General features: G+C 48.1%; 1 protein-coding gene across 1 annotated transcript in view; it reads left to right on the top strand.

Moving 5' to 3' along the window:
* Positions 1-18,731, top strand: part of gtdc1 (glycosyltransferase-like domain containing 1) — a 32,699-nt gene extending 13,968 nt beyond the window's left edge. Inside the window, exons 4-11 of the mRNA XM_070838150.1 lie at positions 553-726; positions 5,256-5,339; positions 5,675-5,773; positions 11,873-11,982; positions 13,091-13,235; positions 18,013-18,083; positions 18,163-18,254; positions 18,458-18,731. Coding sequence (XP_070694251.1) covers positions 553-726; positions 5,256-5,339; positions 5,675-5,773; positions 11,873-11,982; positions 13,091-13,235; positions 18,013-18,083; positions 18,163-18,254; positions 18,458-18,523 — 841 coding nt within the window. The 3' untranslated portion in view covers positions 18,524-18,731. The remainder of the gene's footprint in view (positions 1-552; positions 727-5,255; positions 5,340-5,674; positions 5,774-11,872; positions 11,983-13,090; positions 13,236-18,012; positions 18,084-18,162; positions 18,255-18,457) is intronic.
* Positions 18,732-22,210: the final 3,479 nt, after the last annotated feature.

Below are 22,210 nucleotides of genomic sequence, written 5' to 3'. Positions count from 1 at the left end.
ACATCGGACCATGAGTGACTTCATACAGAGTTTGTCAACCAGAGAGAACTGATCGGTGCGTGTCGGGGTTGTAAGTCCAACACGATGTCCTCAGATTTGCATTTTATGCGACCAACAGCCCCAAAGATCCACTACAAAACAAAGAAGAAGAGAAAATCTTATTGGATCTAACGTACCGTTTGCTAAATAAAGAAACGCTACTAGCACTAGCAGTGAAGTGAGATTTTACCTTGTGTTAGTCGACTGAATATGGCTGCTGCAGTGTACCGTTGCTGCCTTTTACCTGTTCACAGACATCCTGGAAACAGGAAGACAGCTAACGCTAAGCTAACTTATTTCTTGAATCTCAACGCTGACACATTTCATCATGTGGAACATGATTTAAAATCCAAGGTAAAAATACAACAGAAACAGTGAATCAGTGATTCTATAAATCTACTGATGACTGAAGGACTGTGCTAGCGGCCCTCGGTGTGTCTCAGATGGCCCACTGGCCGTCCAGGTGATCTGCAGGCCTGTATTGATCAGGTGTTTACTGCGGTGTGTCCACAGCCTGGTGGCAGACGTGGTCGTCTTTAACTCCGCCTTCAACATGGACTCCTTCCTGTCCTCCATCTCTTCCTTCATGAAGAAGATCCCCGACCACAGACCCAGAGACCTGGACCTGCTCATCCGGCCCAAGAGTCTGGTCCTGCACTATCCTCTCCACCTCCCCGACGTCAGCAGGTCAGTCAGACCCCCCACCCCCTTCAAAGCTGGAAACACCAGAGGGACCTAGACATAACCCTGCAGCCCAACCCCACAAACCCAACAATAACCTTCCAACTGTGACCCCCCAACACTAAGCCCAACCCCAACTACACAGTATATGTGACAGGACATTAGGCGTTTTGAAGGGTTAGTTCAGCTGATCACAACAGCAACATTTCATATTAAAACCAAAGCACAAGGTGTTCAGGGTGTCTGTAGTTGGTGTGGCTTGCTTTGCATAGTTTGCTCAGTTTGTGTACTTCTCTGTAGTTTTCTGTCTTGCTTCTCCTGACATTCTTCCTAAATGTCACAAATGAAGTGTTACTGTTGGTATAGCTAGCTAAGGTTGCTAGGTTGCATTAGCTTGTGATAGCTGGAGCGTTGCGTGTTGAACCGTGAGGCGAAAGAACCAACCATTTCCAAATGAGCCGCATCAGTGGAACTGAACACTTAAAATACATTTAAAATGTCCTGGATGCTCAGAACTAGCGGTGGGTTTAACTCACTACAGTGCTCATGTTAGCATGCTAGCATGTCAGTGTTTCATATGTAACCTTTACCTTAATTACTTTAAGAGCTAACATAAAACCTTCTGAAGATGCTAACACGCTAATGTTAGCATGGTGACACAGTGGCCTCTACCTTAATTATGCACCATTTAGCATGTTAGCTTTGTTACCCAGGAGGCTTAGCAGCTGTTTTAATGTTCTACTGCTGACTGTGTCACGTTAGCATGCTAACATTAGCCTGTTAGCAGTAACCCAGACTGGAAGAGACCCATGAGATTCAGCAGAGGACTGAGGTCAGGCCTCAGGTCAGTGTGTACTCAAAGATACACACTGTGTGTGTGTGTGTGTGTGTGTGTGTGTGTGTGTGTGTGTGTGTGTGTGTGTGTGTGTGTGTGTGTGTGTGTGTGATCACTGAGGCTACTGCAGCAGGACGGCTCCAGTGATTCACTGTGTGTTAGTGTGAGCACCAAACACAGGTTGAATATCAAACTTTCCAGTGATTTTCAGAGCAGACGCTTCGGTTTCCCTCAGACGGCGGCGGCGGTAAAAACGCTCCACTGGTTTAATTCAGCAGACAGATCGCAACGAACCAAACGAAGACAAGACTCAGCCGGCCCGAGAGAATGAAGCTGAACCAAAACAAAAATGTTTCTTTTGTGAATGGAGTCTGGTGTGTGTGAACGCCTGTTGGGCCTGTTTGTGGTCAGCGTGCTTGTGGCGTCCATCCATCAGACGGCCTTCTGTAATCCAATAGTGATCGACCGGAGCCGGTGGAGACCACAGAGACCTCCCATCCATCATGGCTCCGCAGCAGGATGCTGAAACCACATCGGTGGGGATGCCACGTGACCAGCGGGTGTCGGTCCCCTCGTTCAGGCCCGGGCGCCGGCGGTCTCTGTGTCGGGGCTCTGCTGCCTGTCAGGTGATCGGCTGTAGACCTGATTAATCCTGATGGAGGCTCTGGTGCCGCTGACCCCTGAACAGACCTCTGGTTATGACAGACGGCAGTAGATTCTGTTTTTGGCTTCTTGTTAACAGCCTGATGGAGTCCTCATGGGACCCATGAGACTGGTAACAAAGACCTGCTCCAGGACCTGAATCCTGGATCTGGACAGTCAGTTTTGTTCCAGATTGAATAAAAGCATTAATCAGTCTTTGACCTGTTATGATTTATTTAAGTCTCCTTGGATCAGTCCAATTGTCCTCAGGTGTACTTTGTACCTGGTCTGACGGTCTTTGGATCTGTTATCATGCATCCACCTGGTCCCAGAGAGTGGAGCTCTGACCGGAGACCTGAATCTGGTCTAGTTCAAGATCCAGCAGATCCTGGATCCTTAAATAAGGTTATTTGTGGTCTCTTCTCTAGACTTTTAAGATCGGGGTCTGGTTTGAGACTGAGGTCATGTGGTCTGAATTGGATTCTCAGTTCTACATCATGACTCCGCTAACTTCCTGTTTGCCCTCAGCAAACTTCCTGTTAGCCCTCTGCTAACTTCCTGTTTGCCCTCAGCTAACTTCCTGTTTGCCCTCTGCTACCTTCCTGTTAGCCCTCTGCTAACTTCCTGTCTGCCCTCTGCTAACTTCCTGTTTGCCCTCTGCTACCTTCCTGTCTGTCCTTTGCTAACTTCCTGTTTGCCCTCTGCTAACTTCCTGTCTGCCCTCTGCTAACTTCCTGTCTGTCCTTTGCTAACTTCCTGTTTGCCCTCTGCTAATTTCCTGTCTGCCCTCTGCTAACTTCCTGTCTGTCCTTTGCTAACTTCCTGTCTGCCCTCTGCTAACTTCCTGTTTGCCCTCTGCTACCTTCCTGTTAGCCCTCTGCTAACTTCCTGTCTGCCCTCTGCTAACTTCCTGTCTGTCCTTTGCTAACTTCCTGTTTGCCCTCTGCTAACTTCCTGTCTGCCCTCTGCTAACTTCCTAAGCATCCTGAAAATAGAGCACAAAAGTTTGGAATTTTATGAATTTTTCTTTATCAATGAACTTGAAAATGAGTTAAAATAGAAGTTTGAACTGTCTCACTGTTTATTGAACACACTGAGTTCTTAAAATTCTCAAACTGTTATGTGATGTTTTCAGTGAGATTTCTGTCATTGCTGTAGAAAAGATGCATCAGAATCAGAATCAGAATTCCTTTAATAATCCCCAGGGGGAAATTGCTTTTTGTTACACACAGCTCCAAAAGAATAATAAACTTCAAACACAATAGTAATAATGATAATAATACAAATCCCTCCGGTTACCAGGCTTTTATATACAAAACGTTTATGATTACTTCAAATGCTGCCGAAATCGTGACTGATTTAGTCCTTTTGGCTTTCAATACGTTGGTGTTACGTGATGGCCGTCATTGTTGTAGTTACACGGTTTGGCCACCAAACAGGCCTCAGAGCCCGGAGACCTTCCCGGGAGCGGCTAGCTGGTTAGCTAACGTCTTACACTTCACTTCCTGTGTGTTTGCATCCTGGGTGACGTCGGCCGTCACACGGAGGAACACGGCGCTGAATAATGAGCCGGAAACATCACCGGTAAATATTTGTCTCATTCCACGAATATTTGGGCAAACATTGTGCTGTAAAATGTGATGCGATCATCGGAGGAAACGTTCACCCGCTGATCTCAGACCTGCAGACTGATTGATGTCGTTAAGGTCAGACGCAGCGTTTCACACTAATTAACGTGTGATGCTGCTAAACTGGTTTTATGTGTAATTATGATCCGGCGCTGAATGTTTCCACTCGGAGCGGCTCGGCTGTATTTTAACATCTGATGTTTGTTTTTATTGGAGAATAAAAAACGGCCTTAAATGTAATTAAAGGGTGGCAGTAAACGGTCCTGCAGGTTTAATTAGCTGAAAAGTGGAGGCGCCCTGCAGGTCCCCATAAATCACAGGGTCCTCACAGAGTGGTGGAAGGTCAGGGAGGTTTGGAAAGTAGTGCTGATGGTCAGTGTGCTGAATGAATGGATGTCAATGACATGTCCTCTGAAGTCATGGAAACACACACACACAGAATACACACACACACACACACACACACAGAATACACACACACACACACACACACACATATACACACACAGAATACACACACACACATACACACACAGAATACACACACACACACACACAGAATACACACACACACACACACACACAGAATACACACACACACACAGAATACACACACACACACACAGAATACACACATACACACACAGAATACACACACACAGAATACACACACACACAGAATACACACATACACACACAGAATACACACACACACAGAATACACACACACACAGAATACACACACACACAGACGTGTGTATCTAACCCTTGTATGGTGTTTGGGTTTGTGGACCTGATTCTTCATCAAAAGAAAAACTATACGATTGATCATCTTTTCAAACTCTGAGCTATGAGCTACTAACTATGAGCCGAGCCCAGTGAGTCTGAGTCTGAGTCTGAGTCTGAGTCTGACTGACTCCGAGTCTGACTGAGTCTGAGTCAGAGAGTCACTGACTCTCCTCCTCCTCTCTCCTCCTCCTCCTCTTCCTCCTCTTCCTCCTCTTCCTCCTCCTCCTCCTGGCTCATACAGTGAGCTGAATTAACCTTCATGTTTAATCAGCCTCAGAGGTCGTCACACTGATTGTTGATTTATCAATAACATAATCGCCCCCCCCAGTTTTATTGCCTCCAGCCAAACATCTAATTTCTAAAATGGATCATTGAATCAAATGATTAGCTCAGAGGTGATTAAAGGGTCAGTGTGTCTGTCTGAGAGCCGAACACACTGAACGCCGTCTGGTGTGTCGGGGAGAACACCGAGCGATCTGCACTTTGTGTTTGCAGCGTCTCTCCGTCCATTAGTGACATCACGGCGTCCTCCTCCATCTGCGGCGGCGAGGCGTTCGGGGGCGGTCGGGACCGTTGGCCGCCGCTGTGTGTGTGTGTCGTCGACTCTGTGCGCTCAGATTCTTCTTCTGGTTGTTTTTCAGGCTGCTGCCCAAACACAAACTCCTCCGCACGCCGTTTCACGTTGATGACACACTCGAGCCGCGGGGCGGGCCGCCATTGCCATGGTAACAAACATTCTTTCAACTTCAACATGAATAAAATCCTAAATGACACCATATTTAACGTTAATTAACTCAAAAACATCCTGTAGCGCCGCCGCAGGCTGTAAGTCATTACACCCCAACAGCTGGTCACCAAGGGGTTAAACAACTAGTTAGTCAGTGTGTCAGTGTGTAGTGGAGGTCTATAGTGTGTGTGTGCTAGTTAGTCAGTGTGTAGTGGAGGTCTATAGTGTGTGTGTGCTAGTTAGTCAGTGTGTAGTGGAGGTCTATAGGTCTAAGGGTTAATTTTTCCTGTTCGTCTCTGGTGTCTAATTTGTTGTACTGTGACCTCCCGACAGGTCTGATCCACATGAGTCCAGAACAGAGCAATGTCCAGGTAGTGGGGGGGGCCCTGGAGTCCAGGTGAGACCTCTGCACATCGTCTGGCCTCATCGATGGTGAGTTCAATGAACACTCAACTACTTCAAGTTAACGACCCGTTTCGTCAGAAACACGAAGGAGACGTTGAACTGACGGCGCCTCCTGCTGGCTGTCACATGTTAAAATGACAGACAAACATGTTAGTGATGAAGAATGAACGGAAATCTGATAATTATGGAGCCATATCATTTATAACGAGAAACTGAAAAGAACTGAATTGTAAAGTTGACAAGATTGTCACAAAAACATGTAATTCATGATCAGTCAAATCAATAATTAGTATATAGTTTATTTATGTAAAATGATTATTCTTGGACTGTTTGTTACGAAAACATTCCTATGGCATGAAATCATTTATTAGTTTAAGTCCTGATTTATAATAAAATAATGTAAACATTAAACAGTCATTTATGGATAACTGTATAATGTTCAGAAAAGTGTATTTTATTTAAAAGAACAGAATTTTTATTCATTATCATGTTAGCATGCAGCTTTAGCTCTAACCTTAAAAGGATCAGTGTCTTTTATTGTGAAGGATCTCGCTGCGGCGGTCACTTCCTGTGCGCCCCAGCAGTCTGATGGACGTGACCTCAGGTGTTTGTCGTCGTCTTCGCGGTCGCTTCCCGTGGCGCTGAGTGTTTGATGCCGCCGTCTGTGGCTGTGTTGTCCAGCCTGTCCGGTATCAGTGACAACAGCGTGCGGCTGTAATCTGCTCCGAACTGAGCAAAAACACAGATGGATTAGAGCCGCGGCGCCGCGCAGAAATCAGGATTTCTGTTAATCTCTGATTGAAGCTTCTCGTCTGTTTGTTTAATCTGTGTGTGGCCCCGATCCTCAGATTACAGCTCCGTCTTATTGCTGCTGCGGGGGGGGGGGGGGGGAGGTGAACAGCTGTTTCAGGTGAAGATGCTGCAGCACCGGTGGGGGGGGTCGGAGGGGGGGGGGGGGGGGGGGCTTAAATCCGTGTGTGAGAGCTTTATGTTGATCAGGATCAGAGGATTCACGTCCTGATTGAAACACAACAAACAACAGCACAAAATACTGAAACTCTTATTTTTGAGGTTTTTCCTATGGAGTCTGGTACACGGTAATCTCATAAGTGAGTGAACATCAAACACAATCACGACAGAAAACAGCCACAAATACACATAGACGATAAAATAATCACACGATACGATAATAAATGTACCGAAACTACAAACAACGGAAATATGAAGACCTGAGGCTAACTGTATAAACTGTGTTTTATTATTTAGATTTAATGACACCAAACTGTGTTTTATACAGATTTAATGACGCCGAACTGTGTTTTATACAGATTTAATGACGCCGAACTGTGTTTTATACAGATTTAATGACGGTAAACTGTGTTTTACACAGATTTAATGACGCCAAATTGTGTTTTATACAGATTTAATGATGGTAAACTATGTTTTATACAGATTTAATGATGGTAAACTGTAGTTTATACAGATTTAATGGCAGAACTGTTTGTGGTTTTCAGACTATTTACATTCAGTAAATAATATTTAAATTTCTAAAAAGCACCTCTTGGGTTCCACTTTAAGCAGAATATTTAATCACTGGTGTGTAAATGAGATGATCAGTTGTTTCTTAAGCTCATGAATATTAACGAGCGCTCTACTCTCCACTGAGCATGCTCGCTACTCCACACTTCAGCTGCTTTTATTTAGATCTTTAAACATGTTCGCATAAAAGAACAAAACACTCTAGAGTCTAGAGACAGATGCTCTGTGACCAGCCTGTGGGGACGTTCGTACACAACGATCATCGGACAGAAGACGACGACCATCGGACAGAAGACGGCGACCATCGGACAGAAACTGACGACGACCATCGGACAGAAACTGACGACGACCATCGGACAGAAGACGACGACCATCGGACAGAAACTGACGACGACCATCGGAGAGAAGACGAAGACCATCGGACAGAAACTGACGACGACTATCGGAGAGAAGACGACGACCATCGGACAGAAACTGACGACGACTATCGGAGAGAAGACGACGACCATCGGACAGAAACTGATGACGACCATCGGACAGAAACTGACGACGACCATCGGAGAGAAGACGACGACCATCGGACAGAAACTGACGACGACTATCGGAGAGAAGACGACGACCATCGGACAGAAGACGACGACCATCGGACAGAAACTGATGACGACCATCGGACAGAAACCGACGACGACCATCGGACAGAAACCGACGACGACCATCGGACAGAAACCGACGACGACCATCGGACAGAAACTGACGACGACCATCGGAGAGAAGACGACGACCATCGGAGAGAAGACGACGACCATCGGACAGAAGACGACGACCATCGGACAGAAACTGACGACGACCATCGGACAGGAACCGACGACGACCATCGGACAGAAACCGACGACGACCATCGGACAGAAACTGACGACGACCATCGGACAGAAGACGACGACCATCGGACAGAAACTGACGACGACCATCGGAGAGAAGACGACGACCATCGGAGAGAAGACTACGACCATCGGACAGAAACTGACGACGACCATCGGAGAGAAGACTACGACCATCGGACAGAAACTGACGACGACCATCGGAGAGAAGACGACGACCATCGGACAGAAGACGACGACCATCGGACAGAAGACGACGACCATCGGACAGAAGACGACGACCATCGGAGAGAAGACTACGACCATCGGACAGAAACTGACGACGACCATCGGACAGAAACTGACGACGACCATCGGAGAGAAGACGACGACCATCGGACAGAAACTGACGACGACCATCGGACAGAAACTGACGACGACCATCGGAGAGAAGACGACGACCATCGGACAGAAACTGACGACGACCATCGGACAGAAACTGACGACGACCATCGGACAGAAACTGACGACGACCATCGGAGAGAAGACGACGACGACCATCGGAGAGAAGACGACGACGACCATCGGAGAGAAGACGACGACCATCGGACAGAAGACGACGACCATCAGACAGAAACTGACGACCATCGGACAGAAACTGACGACGACCATCGGAGAGAAGACGACGACCATCGGACAGAAACTGACGACGACCATCGGACAGAAACTGGCGACGACCATCGGAGAGAAGACGACGACCATCGGACAGAAACTGACGACGACCATTGGACAGAAACTGACGACGACCATCGGAGAGAAGACGACGACCATCGGACAGAAGACGACGACCATCGGAGAGAAGACGATGACCATCGGACAGAAACCGACGACCATCGGAGAGAAACTGACGACGACCATCGGAGAGAAACTGACGACAACCATCGGACAGAAGACGACGACCATCGGACAGAAGACGACGACCATCGGACAGAAACTGACGACGACCATCGGACAGAAACTGACGACGACCATCGGACAGAAACCGACGACCATCGGACAGAAACCGACGACCATCGGAGAGAAACTGACGACGACCATCGGACAGAAGACGACGACCATCGGACAGAAGACGACGACCATCGGACAGAAACTGACGACGACCATCGGACAGAAACTGACGACGACCATCGGACAGAAACTGACGACGACCATCGGACAGAAACCGACGACCATCGGAGAGAAACTGACGACGACCATCGGACAGAAGACGACGACCATCGGACAGAAGACGACGACCATCGGACAGAAACTGACGACGACCATCGGACAGAAACTGACGACGACCATCGGAGAGAAGACGACGACCATCGGAGAGAAGACGACGACCATCGGACAGAAACTGACGACGACCATCGGACAGAAACTGGCGACGACCATCGGAGAGAAGACGACGACCATCGGACAGAAACTGACGACGACCATTGGACAGAAACTGACGACGACCATCGGAGAGAAGACGACGACCATCGGACAGAAGACGACGACCATCGGAGAGAAGACGATGACCATCGGACAGAAACCGACGACCATCGGAGAGAAACTGACGACGACCATCGGAGAGAAGACGACGACCATCGGACAGAAGACGACGACCATCGGACAGAAGACGACGACCATCGGACAGAAACTGACGACGACCATCGGACAGAAACTGACGACGACCATCGGACAGAAACCGACGACCATCGGAGAGAAACTGACGACGACCATCGGACAGAAGACGACGACCATCGGACAGAAGACGACGACCATCGGACAGAAACTGACGACGACCATCGGACAGAAACTGACGACGACCATCGGAGAGAAGACGACGACCATCGGACAGAAGACGACGACCATCGGACAGAAGACGACGACCATCGGACAGAAACTGACGACGACCATCGGAGAGAAGACGATGACCATCGGAGAGAAGACGACGACTATCGGAGAGAAAACGACGACCATCGGAGAGAAGACGACGACCATCTGACAGAAGACGACGACCATCGGACAGAAACTGACGACGACCATCGGACAGAAACTGACGACGACCATCGGACAGAAGACGACGACCATCGGACAGAAGACGACGACCATCGGACAGAAACTGACGACGACCATCGGAGAGAAGACGATGACCATCGGAGAGAAGACGACGACTATCGGAGAGAAAACGACGACAATCGGACAGAAGACGACGACCATCGGAGAGAAAACGACGACCATCGGAGAGAAAACGACGACCATCGGAGAGAAGACGACGACCATCGGAGAGAAGACAATGACCATCGGACAGAAGACGACGACCATCGGACAGAAACTGACGACGACCATCGGAGAGAATACGACGACCATCGGACAGAAGACGACGACTATCGGAGAGAAAACGACGACAATCGGACAGAAGACGACGACCATCGGAGAGAAGACGACGACTATCGGACAGAAGACGACGACCATCGGAGAGAAAACGACGACCATCGGAGAGAAGACGACGACTATCGGACAGAAGACGACGACCATCGGACAGAAGACGACGACCATCGGAGAGAAACTGACGACGACCATCGGAGAGAATACGACGACCATCGGAGAGAAGACGACGACCATCAGACGGAGGAGGAGGAGGAGGAGGAGGAGGAAGAAGAAGAAGAAGAGGAGGAAGAAGAAGAGCGGCAGCTGCTGTGTCTCTGTCCTCTCCTGTATCAGCGCTGGGGGAAAAGAGGCTCACAGAAGAGTTAAAAAGGTTTTTCAGAAATGAGGGAATTATCAGTCGTGGTGGTGGTGTGGGGGGGGGGTAATCTGCTCCTGAGGAAACCAGAGAGGAGCTGCTGCTGTTTGACCTTCACACCAGACTCCAGTCAAAAAAATCAGCTTTTGGTCCCAGCAGCAGTGCTGTGCTTTTATCAGACCACCGACACCAGAGGACGGCTCAGCAGCCAATAGGATCGCTCTTTCAGTAAGCGTGGCTCTGATTGGCTGAAGTCTCCCATCACAGACTAGATGTACCTGAGGACAGGGCTGACGGGTTTACTGAATGTTTACTGAAATACTGTGATGTCTAATAGATCATTTGACAGCACATCAGTAGCTCTCATCACCTCAGTCAGCCGACAGCACCACACTGAAACAGACCAGTTTAAACTAGAACAGACCGGTTCAAACTAAACACAGGCCAGTTTAAACTGAAGGGCAGGTGATGCCTCGGACTGATCCATCGGACTGATCCTTTGGCCTCATCGACTGCTGGACTCTTTATTAGATTGTTTGTTCGCTTACACTTGTTTATTTCAGTGAACTTTGTAAAGCACTGTGAGACTCTGTTGTGATATTGGGCTATACAAATAAAATTGAATTGAATTGAATTGAAACAGACCAGTTTCAACTAGAACAGACCAGTTTAAACTAAACACAGACCAGTTTAAACTACAACAGACCAGTTTAAACTAAACACAGACCAGTTTAAACTAAACACAGACCAGTTTAAACTACAACAGACCAGTTTAAACTAAACACAGACCAGTTTAAACTACAACAGACCAGTTTAAACTAAACACAGACCAGTTTAAACTGAAACTGACCAGCTAAAATACTTTAATTGTGAAAAATCTTTTTTTATACGAATTTGGTTTTACCCCCCCCCCCCCCCCCCCCCGTCCTCCCCTCTCCTCTCTCTCCCCCCCAGGGAGCATGATAAGGATCCTGAGCTGTTTTTTTCCACTTTAATCAAACTAAAGGAGAAAAAACTCGAGTTCCACCTGTCGCTGCTCGGACAGACCTTCACTGACCCCCCCGGTAACACACACCTTCATTGACCCCCCCAGTAACACACACACCTTCATTGACCCCCCCAGTAACACGCACACCTTCACTGATCCCCCACACCTTCACTGACCCCCCCTGGTAACACGCACACCTTCATTGACCCCCCCCTGGTAACACGCACACCTTCATTGACCCCCCCGGTAACACACACACCTTCATTGACCCCCCCAGTAACACGCACACCTTCATTGACCCCCCCCCCCGGTAACACGCACACCTTCACTGACCCCCCCAGTAACACGCACACCTTCACTGATCCCCCACACCTTCATTGACCCCCCCGGTAACACACACACCTTCATTGACCCCCCCAGTAACACACACACCTTCATTGACCCCCCCAGTAACACGCACACCTTCACTGATCCCCCACACCTTCATTGACCCCCCCGGTAACACACACACCTTCATTGACCCCCCCAGTAACACGCACACCTTCATTGACCCCCCCGGTAACACGCACACCTTCACTGACCCCCCCGGTAACACGCACACCTTCACTGACCCCCCCCCCCCCGGTAACACGCACACCTTCACTGACCCCCCACACCTTCACTGACCCCCCCCACCTTCATTGACCCCCCACACCTTCATTGACCCCCCACACCTTCACTGACCCCCCTGGTAACACGCACACCTTCACTGACCCCCCACACCTTCACTGACCCCCCCCACCTTCATTGACCCCCCACACCTTCACTGACCCCCCACACCTTCACTGACCCTCCACACCTTCATTGACCCCCCACACCTTCACTGACCCCCCACACCTTCACTGACCCCCCACACCTTCACTGACCCCCCCCACCTTCATTGACCCCCCACACCTTCATTGACCCCCCACACCTTCACTGACCCCCCTGGTAACACGCACACCTTCACTGACCCCCCCCACCTTCATTGACCCCCCACACCTTCACTGACCCCCCCCACCTTCATTGACCCCCCACACCTTCACTGACCCTCCACACCTTCATTGACCCCCCACACCTTCACTGACCCCCCTGGTAACACGCACACCTTCATTGACCCCCCACACCTTCACTGACCCCCCCGGTAACACACTGTTATCCTGCAGACGTCTTCTCGGAGGCACGTCGCCAGCTGGACGGTCACGTGCTGAACTGGGGTTACCTGCCCAGGAAGGAGGACTACCTGCAGGTGCTGTGTGAGGCCGACGTGGTCGTTTCCACCGCCAGACACGAGTTCTTTGGAGTCGCCATGTGAGTCTGTCAGCTGATCAGTTACTGTGATCAATACACCTGATCAGTTACTGTGATCATACTGTGACTTATAGAGTCTGTATCAGCTCAGTGTGTCACCAGAGTGTGTGTGTGTGTGATGGTGAACCAGCCCCCCCCTCAGCATCCACTGGTACCAACCAGATCAGCCAACTGGTCACCAAGGGGTTAAATAACTAGTTAGTCAGTGTGTCAGTGTGTAGTGGAGGTCTATAGTGTGTGTGTGTGTTAGTTAGTCAGTGTGTTAGTGTGTAGTGGAGGTCTATAGTGTGTGTGTGCTAGTTAGTCAGTGTGTTAGTGTGTAGTGGAGGTCTATAGTGTGTGTGTGCTAGTTAGTCAGTGTGTTAGTGTGTAGTGGAGGTCTATAGTGTGTGTGTGTTAGTTAGTCAGTGTGTTAGTGTGTAGTGGAGGTCTATAGTGTGTGTGTGCTAGTTAGTCAGTGTGTTAGTGTGTAGTGGAGGTCTATAGTGTGTGTGTGCTAGTTAGTCAGTGTGTTAGTGTGTAGTGGAGGTCTATAGTGTGTGTGTTAGTTAGTCAGTGTGTCAGTGTGTAGTGGAGGTCTATAGTGTGTGTGTGTGTTAGTTAGTCAGTGTGTTAGTGTGTAGTGGAGGTCTATTGTGTGTGTGTGTTAGTTAGTCAGTGTGTTAGTGTGTAGTGGAGGTCTATAGTGTGTGTATGTGTTAGTTAGTCAGTGTGTTAGTGTGTAGTGGAGGTCTATAGTGTGTGTGTGTGTTAGTTAGTCAGTGTGTTAGTGTGTAGTGGAGGTCTATTGTGTGTGTGTGCTAGTTAGTCAGTGTGTCAGTGTGTAGTGGAGGTCTATAGTGTGTGTGTTAGTTAGTCAGTGTGTCAGTGTGTAGTGGAGGTCTATAGTGTGTGTGTGTTAGTTAGTCAGTGTGTTAGTGTGTAGTGGAGGTCTATTGTGTGTGTGTGCTAGTTAGTCAGTGTGTCAGTGTGTAGTGGAGGTCTATAGTGTGTGTGCTAGTTAGTCAGTGTGTCAGTGTGTAGTGGAGGTCTATAGTGTGTGTGTGTGTGTGTGTGTGTGTGTGTGTGTGCTAGTTAGTCAGTGTGTCAGTGTGTAGTGGAGGTCTATAGTGTGTGTGTGCTAGTTAGTCAGTGTGTTAGTGTGTAGTGGAGGTCTATAGTGTGTGTGTGTGTGTGCTAGTTAGTCAGTGTGTAGTGGAGGTCTATAGTGTGTGTGTGTGTGTGTGCTAGTTAGTCAGTGTGTAGTGGAGGTCTATAGTGTGTGTGTGTGTGTGCTAGTTAGTCAGTGTGTAGTGGAGGTCTATAGTGTGTGTGTGCTAGTTAGTCAGTGTGTCAGTGTGTAGTGGAGGTCTATAGTGTGTGTGTGTGTGTGTGTGTGTGTGTGTGTGTGTGTGTGTGTGTGCTAGTTAGTCAGTGTGTCAGTGTGTAGTGGAGGTCTATAGTGTGTGTGTGCTAGTTAGTCAGTGTGTCAGTGTGTAGTGGAGGTCTATAGTGTGTGTGTGCTCGTTAGTCAGTGTGTTAGTGTGTAGTGGAGGTCTATAGTGTGTGTGTGTGTGCTAGTTAGTCAGTGTGTCAGTGTGTAGTGGAGGTCTATAGTGTGTGTGTGCTAGTTAGTCAGTGTGCCAGTGTGTAGTGGAGGTCTATAGTGTGTGTGTGTGCTAGTTAGTCAGTGTGTCAGTGTGTAGTGGAGGTCTATAGTGTGTGTGTGCTCGTTAGTCAGTGTGTCAGTGTGTAGTGGAGGTCTATAGTGTGTGTGTGTGTGCTAGTTAGTCAGTGTGTCAGTGTGTAGTGGAGGTCTATAGTGTGTGTGTGCTAGTTAGTCAGTGTGCCAGTGTGTAGTGGAGGTCTATAGTGTGTGTGTGTGCTAGTTAGTCAGTGTGTCAGTGTGTAGTGGAGGTCTATAGTGTGTGTGTGCTAGTTAGTCAGTGTGCCAGTGTGTAGTGGAGGTCTATAGTGTGTGTGTGTGCTAGTTAGTCAGTGTGTCAGTGTGTAGTGGAGGTCTATAGTGTGTGTGTGTGCTAGTTAGTCAGTGTGTCAGTGTGTAGTGGAGGTCTATAGTGTGTGTGTGTGCTAGTTAGTCAGTGTGTCAGTGTGTAGTGGAGGTCTATAGTGTGTGTGTGTGTGTGTTAGTCAGTGTGTCAGTGTGTAGTGGAGGTCTATGGTGTGTGTGTGTGTGTTAGTCAGTGTGTCAGTGTGTAGTGGAGGTCTATAGTGTGTGTGTGCTAGTTAGTCAGTGTGTCAGTGTGTAGTGGAGGTCTATAGTGTGTGTGTGCTAGTTAGTCAGTGTGTCAGTGTGTAGTGGAGGTCTATAGTGTGTGTGTGCTAGTTAGTCAGTGTGTCAGTGTGTAGTGGAGGTCTATAGTGTGTGTGTGCTAGTTAGTCAGTGTGTCAGTGTGTAGTGGAGGTCTATAGTGTCTGTGTGTTAGTTAAACTAAAACCTGAAACAGTTCAGATCTCCTCTGGAGGTTCACAGATCTTTAGATCCACTGTTGTTCTGGATCAACATGTTCTCTGTCTGTCTTTAGTCTCCTCTGATGAACAACATGTCTGATTCCTGGATTCTCTCCATGTTTCTGCAGCGAGCTGGAGTAGCTTCATATATTCAGGTGGTCTCAGCAGATCAAGGTGTCCTTTATAGACCCGGCAGAGACCGGCAGGTGTGGACTCCCCTCAGAGCGTCTGCATGTGAACCAGACTTCAGTCACCTGAACTCTGAGCCTCTGATCCCGCCCTCTGAACTGCAGCCAATCAAACGGCTCTGTGAGGGAGTCCGCCTGCAGTCCTGAGCCTCTGATCTCCACCTGATTCATGTGGGACGTCTGTTTGTAGCTGGTGGTGTTGTGTTCTATTTATTTCTATGTGAACCTCGGCGCTCACACCAGAGTCCTGTTTATTTTAATAAATTATGAAACACACCAGAAAACAGAACAAAGAAGATTTACAGCCGGTCCATCTCTTAACACGGAGAAATACTGACAGTTGAAGTGCCAGTTAGTGGACGGATGGTTAAGATAAGAGTGCTTCAGCTGTGAGCACAGAGTAATGTCAGGTGGAACTGAAGTGTTGAGCTTCACTGAAGTTAAGAGCACAGTTAAGTTGAAGGACTGAGTGGAGTTGAAGCGTAAAAGTTGAATTCATGCTAGCTGCTAAAATATTTGAGAGGCTGGAACACTGAAGGTGTGTGGAGGCTAAAAACCACGTCATATGTTTCAGTTGTTAGCGTTCTGATGCTAAAGGGATGTTAACATGCTAGGGGTCTGTGTGTGGGAGGGGGGTTACCATGTTAGCTCTGTAATGCTAGCAGTAGTCAGAGACTACTAATCAAAGGGACAGACAGTTAATTAACTGGTTGGTTCTTCAGTTAGTGGTGTTAGCGTTGAAGCTAACACAGGCAGCTAACACAGTGACTGCATGTAAATGAATAAAAGCGTGAGTGTTATTTGTTTAATGAGTGGAGACGGCTCACTGTGTGATAATGAAGTCACAAGCTAATTATGGCAGAGCGCAGAGGAAGAGTCGTCCCTGAGGGGGAACTGATGTTTGTGTTTGTCTTTGATCCAGACCCAGGAGGGACCGGGACCCTCGGCCCCCCCACGGCGCTCTGCTGACGCTCAGCTCTGAGCCGCTCGTGCAAACAGTCGGCAGCTCAGGTTTACATGCAGGACTTTAAAAGGGTCAATATTAACATGGAGTTCTGTGGAGCTGAGAGGAGCGGCAGCGTCACAAAGTGGCTTCTGATCTCCTGCAGACAGAATCAGGAAGAAGTTAATACAAACGCCATTTAATTAGTACTGAAACATGACCTCGTAATAATCAGCTGTGTTTATTTAGCGCTGACAACAGAAACCTACCAACATAAGTCACAGCGCTGTGGCTAACGCTAAATATTAGCATCTCTAGTATGCTAATGTTTTCTGAAGCATTACATGATACAACTGACATATAAGCATGCTATCAGTCAACATGTTGAAATACTAATAGTTGTACTTTAGCATGCTAGCCTGTAGTTTATTAGCAAGCTAATGTTGTCATTAAGTGTGAAGCCCACTGTAGCTTATCCTCATAGTTAGCATATTAACGAGCATGCTAACAGGGACCTTGTTTTTGACAGTCAACATACTAATTTACTGTTTTAGCATGCTAGTGTTGGTATTTAGCTTAAAACACAAATAAACAAAATAAAGGCACCAGCTCAGGTTGACAAAATAAAAGCTCAAGCTCAGGCCTACAAAATAAAAGCCCAGACTATTTCTGTGTTTAAATGGTGTGAGGTCAGGAACAATGGAGTGGCCCTCAGCTGAGTGTCGGCGTGTCGGCAGAGAGTTTCGTCCGCGTTGTGGCTGATTTCTGTTTAATCTGATTAATTAGGATCATCAGTGTGAGCAGACGCCCGTTTGTGCCCCGCAGTGACGATGAAGTCACTCAGTCCAGTGAAACGACCACATCATGACATCCATGACAAAAAGGCCCAACATTTACTCACATCTGAGAAATGAACCAAACTGACCTCAATAACCCAGATCAGGGACGTCCTGGACCAGAACCAGGACCAAGATCAGGACCTGATCAATTATTCATCAACGATCTATAAATGTTATGGATAACGAGTGGCTCCGATCAGCAGCATGTCAAACTCACCACGTCTGACCATTTTCTCATTTCTGAACATGTTTATAGATGAGCTAAGGGGACTGAGCCAGGCTAGCCGTTCTCCTGGTTCTATGCTAAGCTAACCATGGCGCCATGTTAAACGCCGTCATGTCTGACTGTTTTCCAGGTTGGAGGCCGTTCACTGTGGCTGTTATCCTCTGTGTCCGAGGGCGCTAGTGTATCCTGAGATATTCCCAGGTAGGAACGCCGCCCAGCGAGGCTAATCCTGTCTGTCAGCGCAAAGCTGAAGCTTCTTCTTCTCTGCTCTCCAACGCAGCGGAGTACCTGTACAACACACCCGAGCAGCTCTGTAAGCGGCTGCAGGGACTCTGCCGGAGACCCGACATCGCCCGCAGACACATCGTCAGGGTAACGGCCTGAAAGAGCAGAGGCTTGTCCATTAATTATTCTGTGGATAGCGAGTTAATATGTTGTTATTGTAGTGTCTTGAAGCTAATGGTTAAAGGGAACTAAATAACAGCTCTCGTCCTGTTTATTGAGTGTTGAACATGTTGAACTGTCCCTTTAAGCTGGTCAGTCTGACTGTGATCTTTCTCTTCTTTGCTGTTCAGGTGGACACCTCCTCCTTCTCCTGGACGTCTCTGAGGGAGCGTTATGAGACTCTGCTGGCTACATGAAGGCACCGTGGCGGCGGCGGCGGCGGCACTCTGGGTCCAGCAGCTCTGGCTGGGCTGCAGGCCGTCGTCATGCCTGACTCGACAGAAAGTGGTGGTGATTTCCAGCCGGGCTCGGGCACCTCTGAGCCCCAAATCAAAGGCAGTGTGGCTGGCTGGAGACGCCGAGTCTGGACCTGTAAACGCCGCCGTCCTCCCGGCCTGGAGTAGAACGCCTTTTATGTGTGTGGTTTGGGGGGGTGGGGGGGGTTAACGTGTAAAAGCTTTCATGTTTCCACAGGCGGTGCCACCTCATACATCCGGCTGGATCCGTTTTTACTGTTTGTGCTGCTGCTCACCACAGCGCCGCAGCAGCCAGACAGACGGTTCAGTCTGAGGCTCCACCTGAGCTGCCAGGTCCGAGCCGAGCCGAGCCGAGCCGAGGCCAGCACGGAGTGGATCTGCAGATGCTCAGACCACATCACAGAGCGCCTGAATGCAGACGTGTTTCTGTGGAAGTCAAAGTTTTTATGAGACTTTTTGAATAAAATGTTGATGTGATCAGCGGACTGATCACTCCTGGAGTCCACACTGCAGATCAATGATCCACTTCATACCACCATGCAGCATGTATGAGTCACATTTGATAACAAGCTAATGGACATTAGCGACGAACCCTAATTAACATCAGCACACACACAGTGAAGTGTGTTAACAGACCAATGAAAAGCTCTGGTGTGTTTAATGACTGCAGTAAAGACTTTATTCTGGAGGTTATGATGTCATCAGGCCGTGACCTGAGCGCTGGCTGATGATGTCATGACTGCCTTCCCATCGGGAGGCCGAACGCTGAGAGTCGAGCTCACTTTTTCACAAGAACATAAAATGAAAGTCAGAAAAAAGAATGAGTTTTTAGTGCAGACGACACGAGGAGCTTCCTGACGTCCCTCAGTGTGACTTCCTTGTTCCAATCAAATGTTAAAAGTTGAATTAGAGGGTAAAATGTTGGGTTGTTTCAGAGGAAAAAGAAAAGCACAAAATCTGTTTGGTTGGAGGCATTTTTCTGAAAACTGTTGGATTATCACCAAAGAACAGCGGCGGTAATTTCACGGCTGAGGAGCAGCCGGTTTCATCCCATCGGCTCTGATTGGAGCTCAGACACCTCCGGCGTCGTCTTCAGTCGCTTCTACTCCCTGATGGAAACACGGCGGCCCCTCATTGGCAGCCTAATTAGCATCTTCATTAGCATCTTCACCGTCATTTACCGTTAAAAACAAAATGGAGCCTGTGTTTTAGCAGAGAGCACGTTCTGGACCAGTCAGCCACTAGCTTAGCACTGCTAATGTTGTGTTAGCGCTGTGCCTCGTTAGCTTCACTTGGTTCACCGCAGACGGTGAACACGTTGGGTTGATCAGCAGTGGTAATTTTGCATTAGCTCATCGCCCTGTTAGCTTAGCCTCGCTCATGTGACCGTAGTTGCCCTTTAGCTGATGTGGGGTCACTAGACAGCTGCATGTTTAGCCCTGCTAATGCTGTTGTAGTGTTTGCTAACATCCGTAGTTAAACTAAGTTTGATTAGCATCTCTGCTAGCTGTGCAGCACACAGCATGTAGCTCCTTTTAAATGAAATCAGAGTAACGTCATCTGAGGCTGAACTGAGTAACTGACAGATGTGACGTCAACGTGGGATAAACATCCAGCTGACACGAGGCCCAGCGTCAGCTAACACAGTGTCAGCTAACACAGCACTACGCTAACACAGCGTCAGCTAACACAGCGCTACGCTAACACAGCGTCAGCTAACACAGCGCTACGCTAACACAGCGCTACGCTAACACAGTGTCAGCTAACACAGTGTCAGCTAATACAGCATCAGCTAACACAGCGCTACGCTAACACAGTGTCAGCTAACACAGCGCTATGCTAACACAGCACTACGCTAACACAGTGTCCGCTAACACAGTATCAGCTAACACAGCGCTACGCTAACACAGTGTCAGCTAACACAGCGCTATGCTAACACAGCACTACGCTAACACAGCGCTACGCTAACACAGTGTCAGCTAACACAGCGCTACGCTAACACAGTGTCAGCTAACACAGTGTCAGCTAACAGCACTACGCTAACATAATATTACCAGTTCTGTGTAGAACGTTCGCAGTTGTAGACCAAAATCAATACACTAGCGTTAGCTTTGTGCTATCTTAGCTTAGCACTGTTAGCACTCAACCCTTGTGCCCTCCTTCACTGGACTATGTTCTGGGCATCTTTCTGGCAAAAGTGTACGCGTATTAAAAACTACTATTCAATCATACATATTTTTTTCTGCTTTTTTTTTCTCTTGAACAACTTCAGACCTGCTCAAAATGATCCTTTAAATGCCAATTTAATTATTTGAATTATTAATTATTTATTACAAAAAATGATTTTTTTTTCCCATATAATAAATAGTAGGGGGGTGGGCCTTTGGTGGTGATTAGAGTGTTGGATATGTCAAAGATTAGCAACAAAATTGATTTGATTTCATTAGTATTTTTTATGTAGTGTCAGATACTCCCTCTGGACACCTTCGTGGCCAAAAATGCCTCATTGACTGCCATTAAAACCACATTACAGTATAAAACCATTCTGTAATGTCAGCATTTCAGTTTGAAGAAAAGTAGTGATATTTGACATTTAGGCCCCTGGTAGTCACACAGCTCCTTAATGTAACTGGCAAAAATACAATGCATGCATGCATGGGCCTACGAGGGTTGAATATGGTGGAATACAGTAAACATATCAAATATCACTACTTTTCTTCAAAGTGAAATTATGACTTTACAGAATGGTTTTATACTGTAATAGCAGTGAGATTCAAAAATGTGGTTTTAATTGGAGACGCTCCCTCTCCAACACATGCTGGTGGAGAGAGCTCTACTTTACTACTTTAACTCTGCCGGGTGGCCGTTGGTAGCCGTTGGTAACTGTTTTGGCTACACCAGTGATCAGCTGATCGCTCTGAAACCTGCTGGCATCTTGACCACAAGATCTTCACAAATTCCAGAAGAATTGTGGAGGAAAACACACCGAAGTTGCAGAGGAGAGAAGAACCAGGAGGCGTTTGGAGGAAAAGAAATATAAACCCTGTCTCCTCGTGGTTACTATGGGCAACGTGAGCTAACAGCGTTAGCCAGGAGTCAGATGGAGCACCAGGAGTGTAGTCTGGTGTGCTTTATGGAGACATGGCTGCATCAGGACATTCCCCACGACAATGTTTCCATCGGTGGCTTCCAAACTGTTCGGGCCGACAGGGACTGCACCAGGAGCGGTGAGCGGAGCGGAGGGGGGCCGTTCTGGTGAACAACAGGTGGTGCAGTCCTGCTCATGTTACTATCAAGGAGCTCATCTGCAGCCCGGACACTGAACTGTCTGCTGTTGGTCTTCGTCCATATTATCTGCCACGGGAGTTTTCACATGTTGTCATGGTGACTGTTTACATTCCTCCTTCTGCCAACCTGACTTTGGCGTGTGACGTCATCCACTCCGCCACAGCCCAGGTACAGACTCTACACCTGAGGGCACTCACTGCTATCTCTGTCTTCAACCATGTCACCATGGCAACGGCACTGCCCAACTTCACCCAGTACGGGAACTGTTCCACCAGAGAGGAGAGAGAGGACCCTGGACTCTGGACTCTGGACTGTTCCACCAGAGAGGAGAGGACCCTG

The sequence above is a fragment of the Pempheris klunzingeri genome, chromosome 10 (genome assembly GCF_042242105.1).
Source record: "Pempheris klunzingeri isolate RE-2024b chromosome 10, fPemKlu1.hap1, whole genome shotgun sequence".
Classification (NCBI taxonomy): domain Eukaryota; kingdom Metazoa; phylum Chordata; class Actinopteri; order Acropomatiformes; family Pempheridae; genus Pempheris; species Pempheris klunzingeri.
This window is presented reverse-complemented; position numbering and strand designations above follow the sequence as displayed.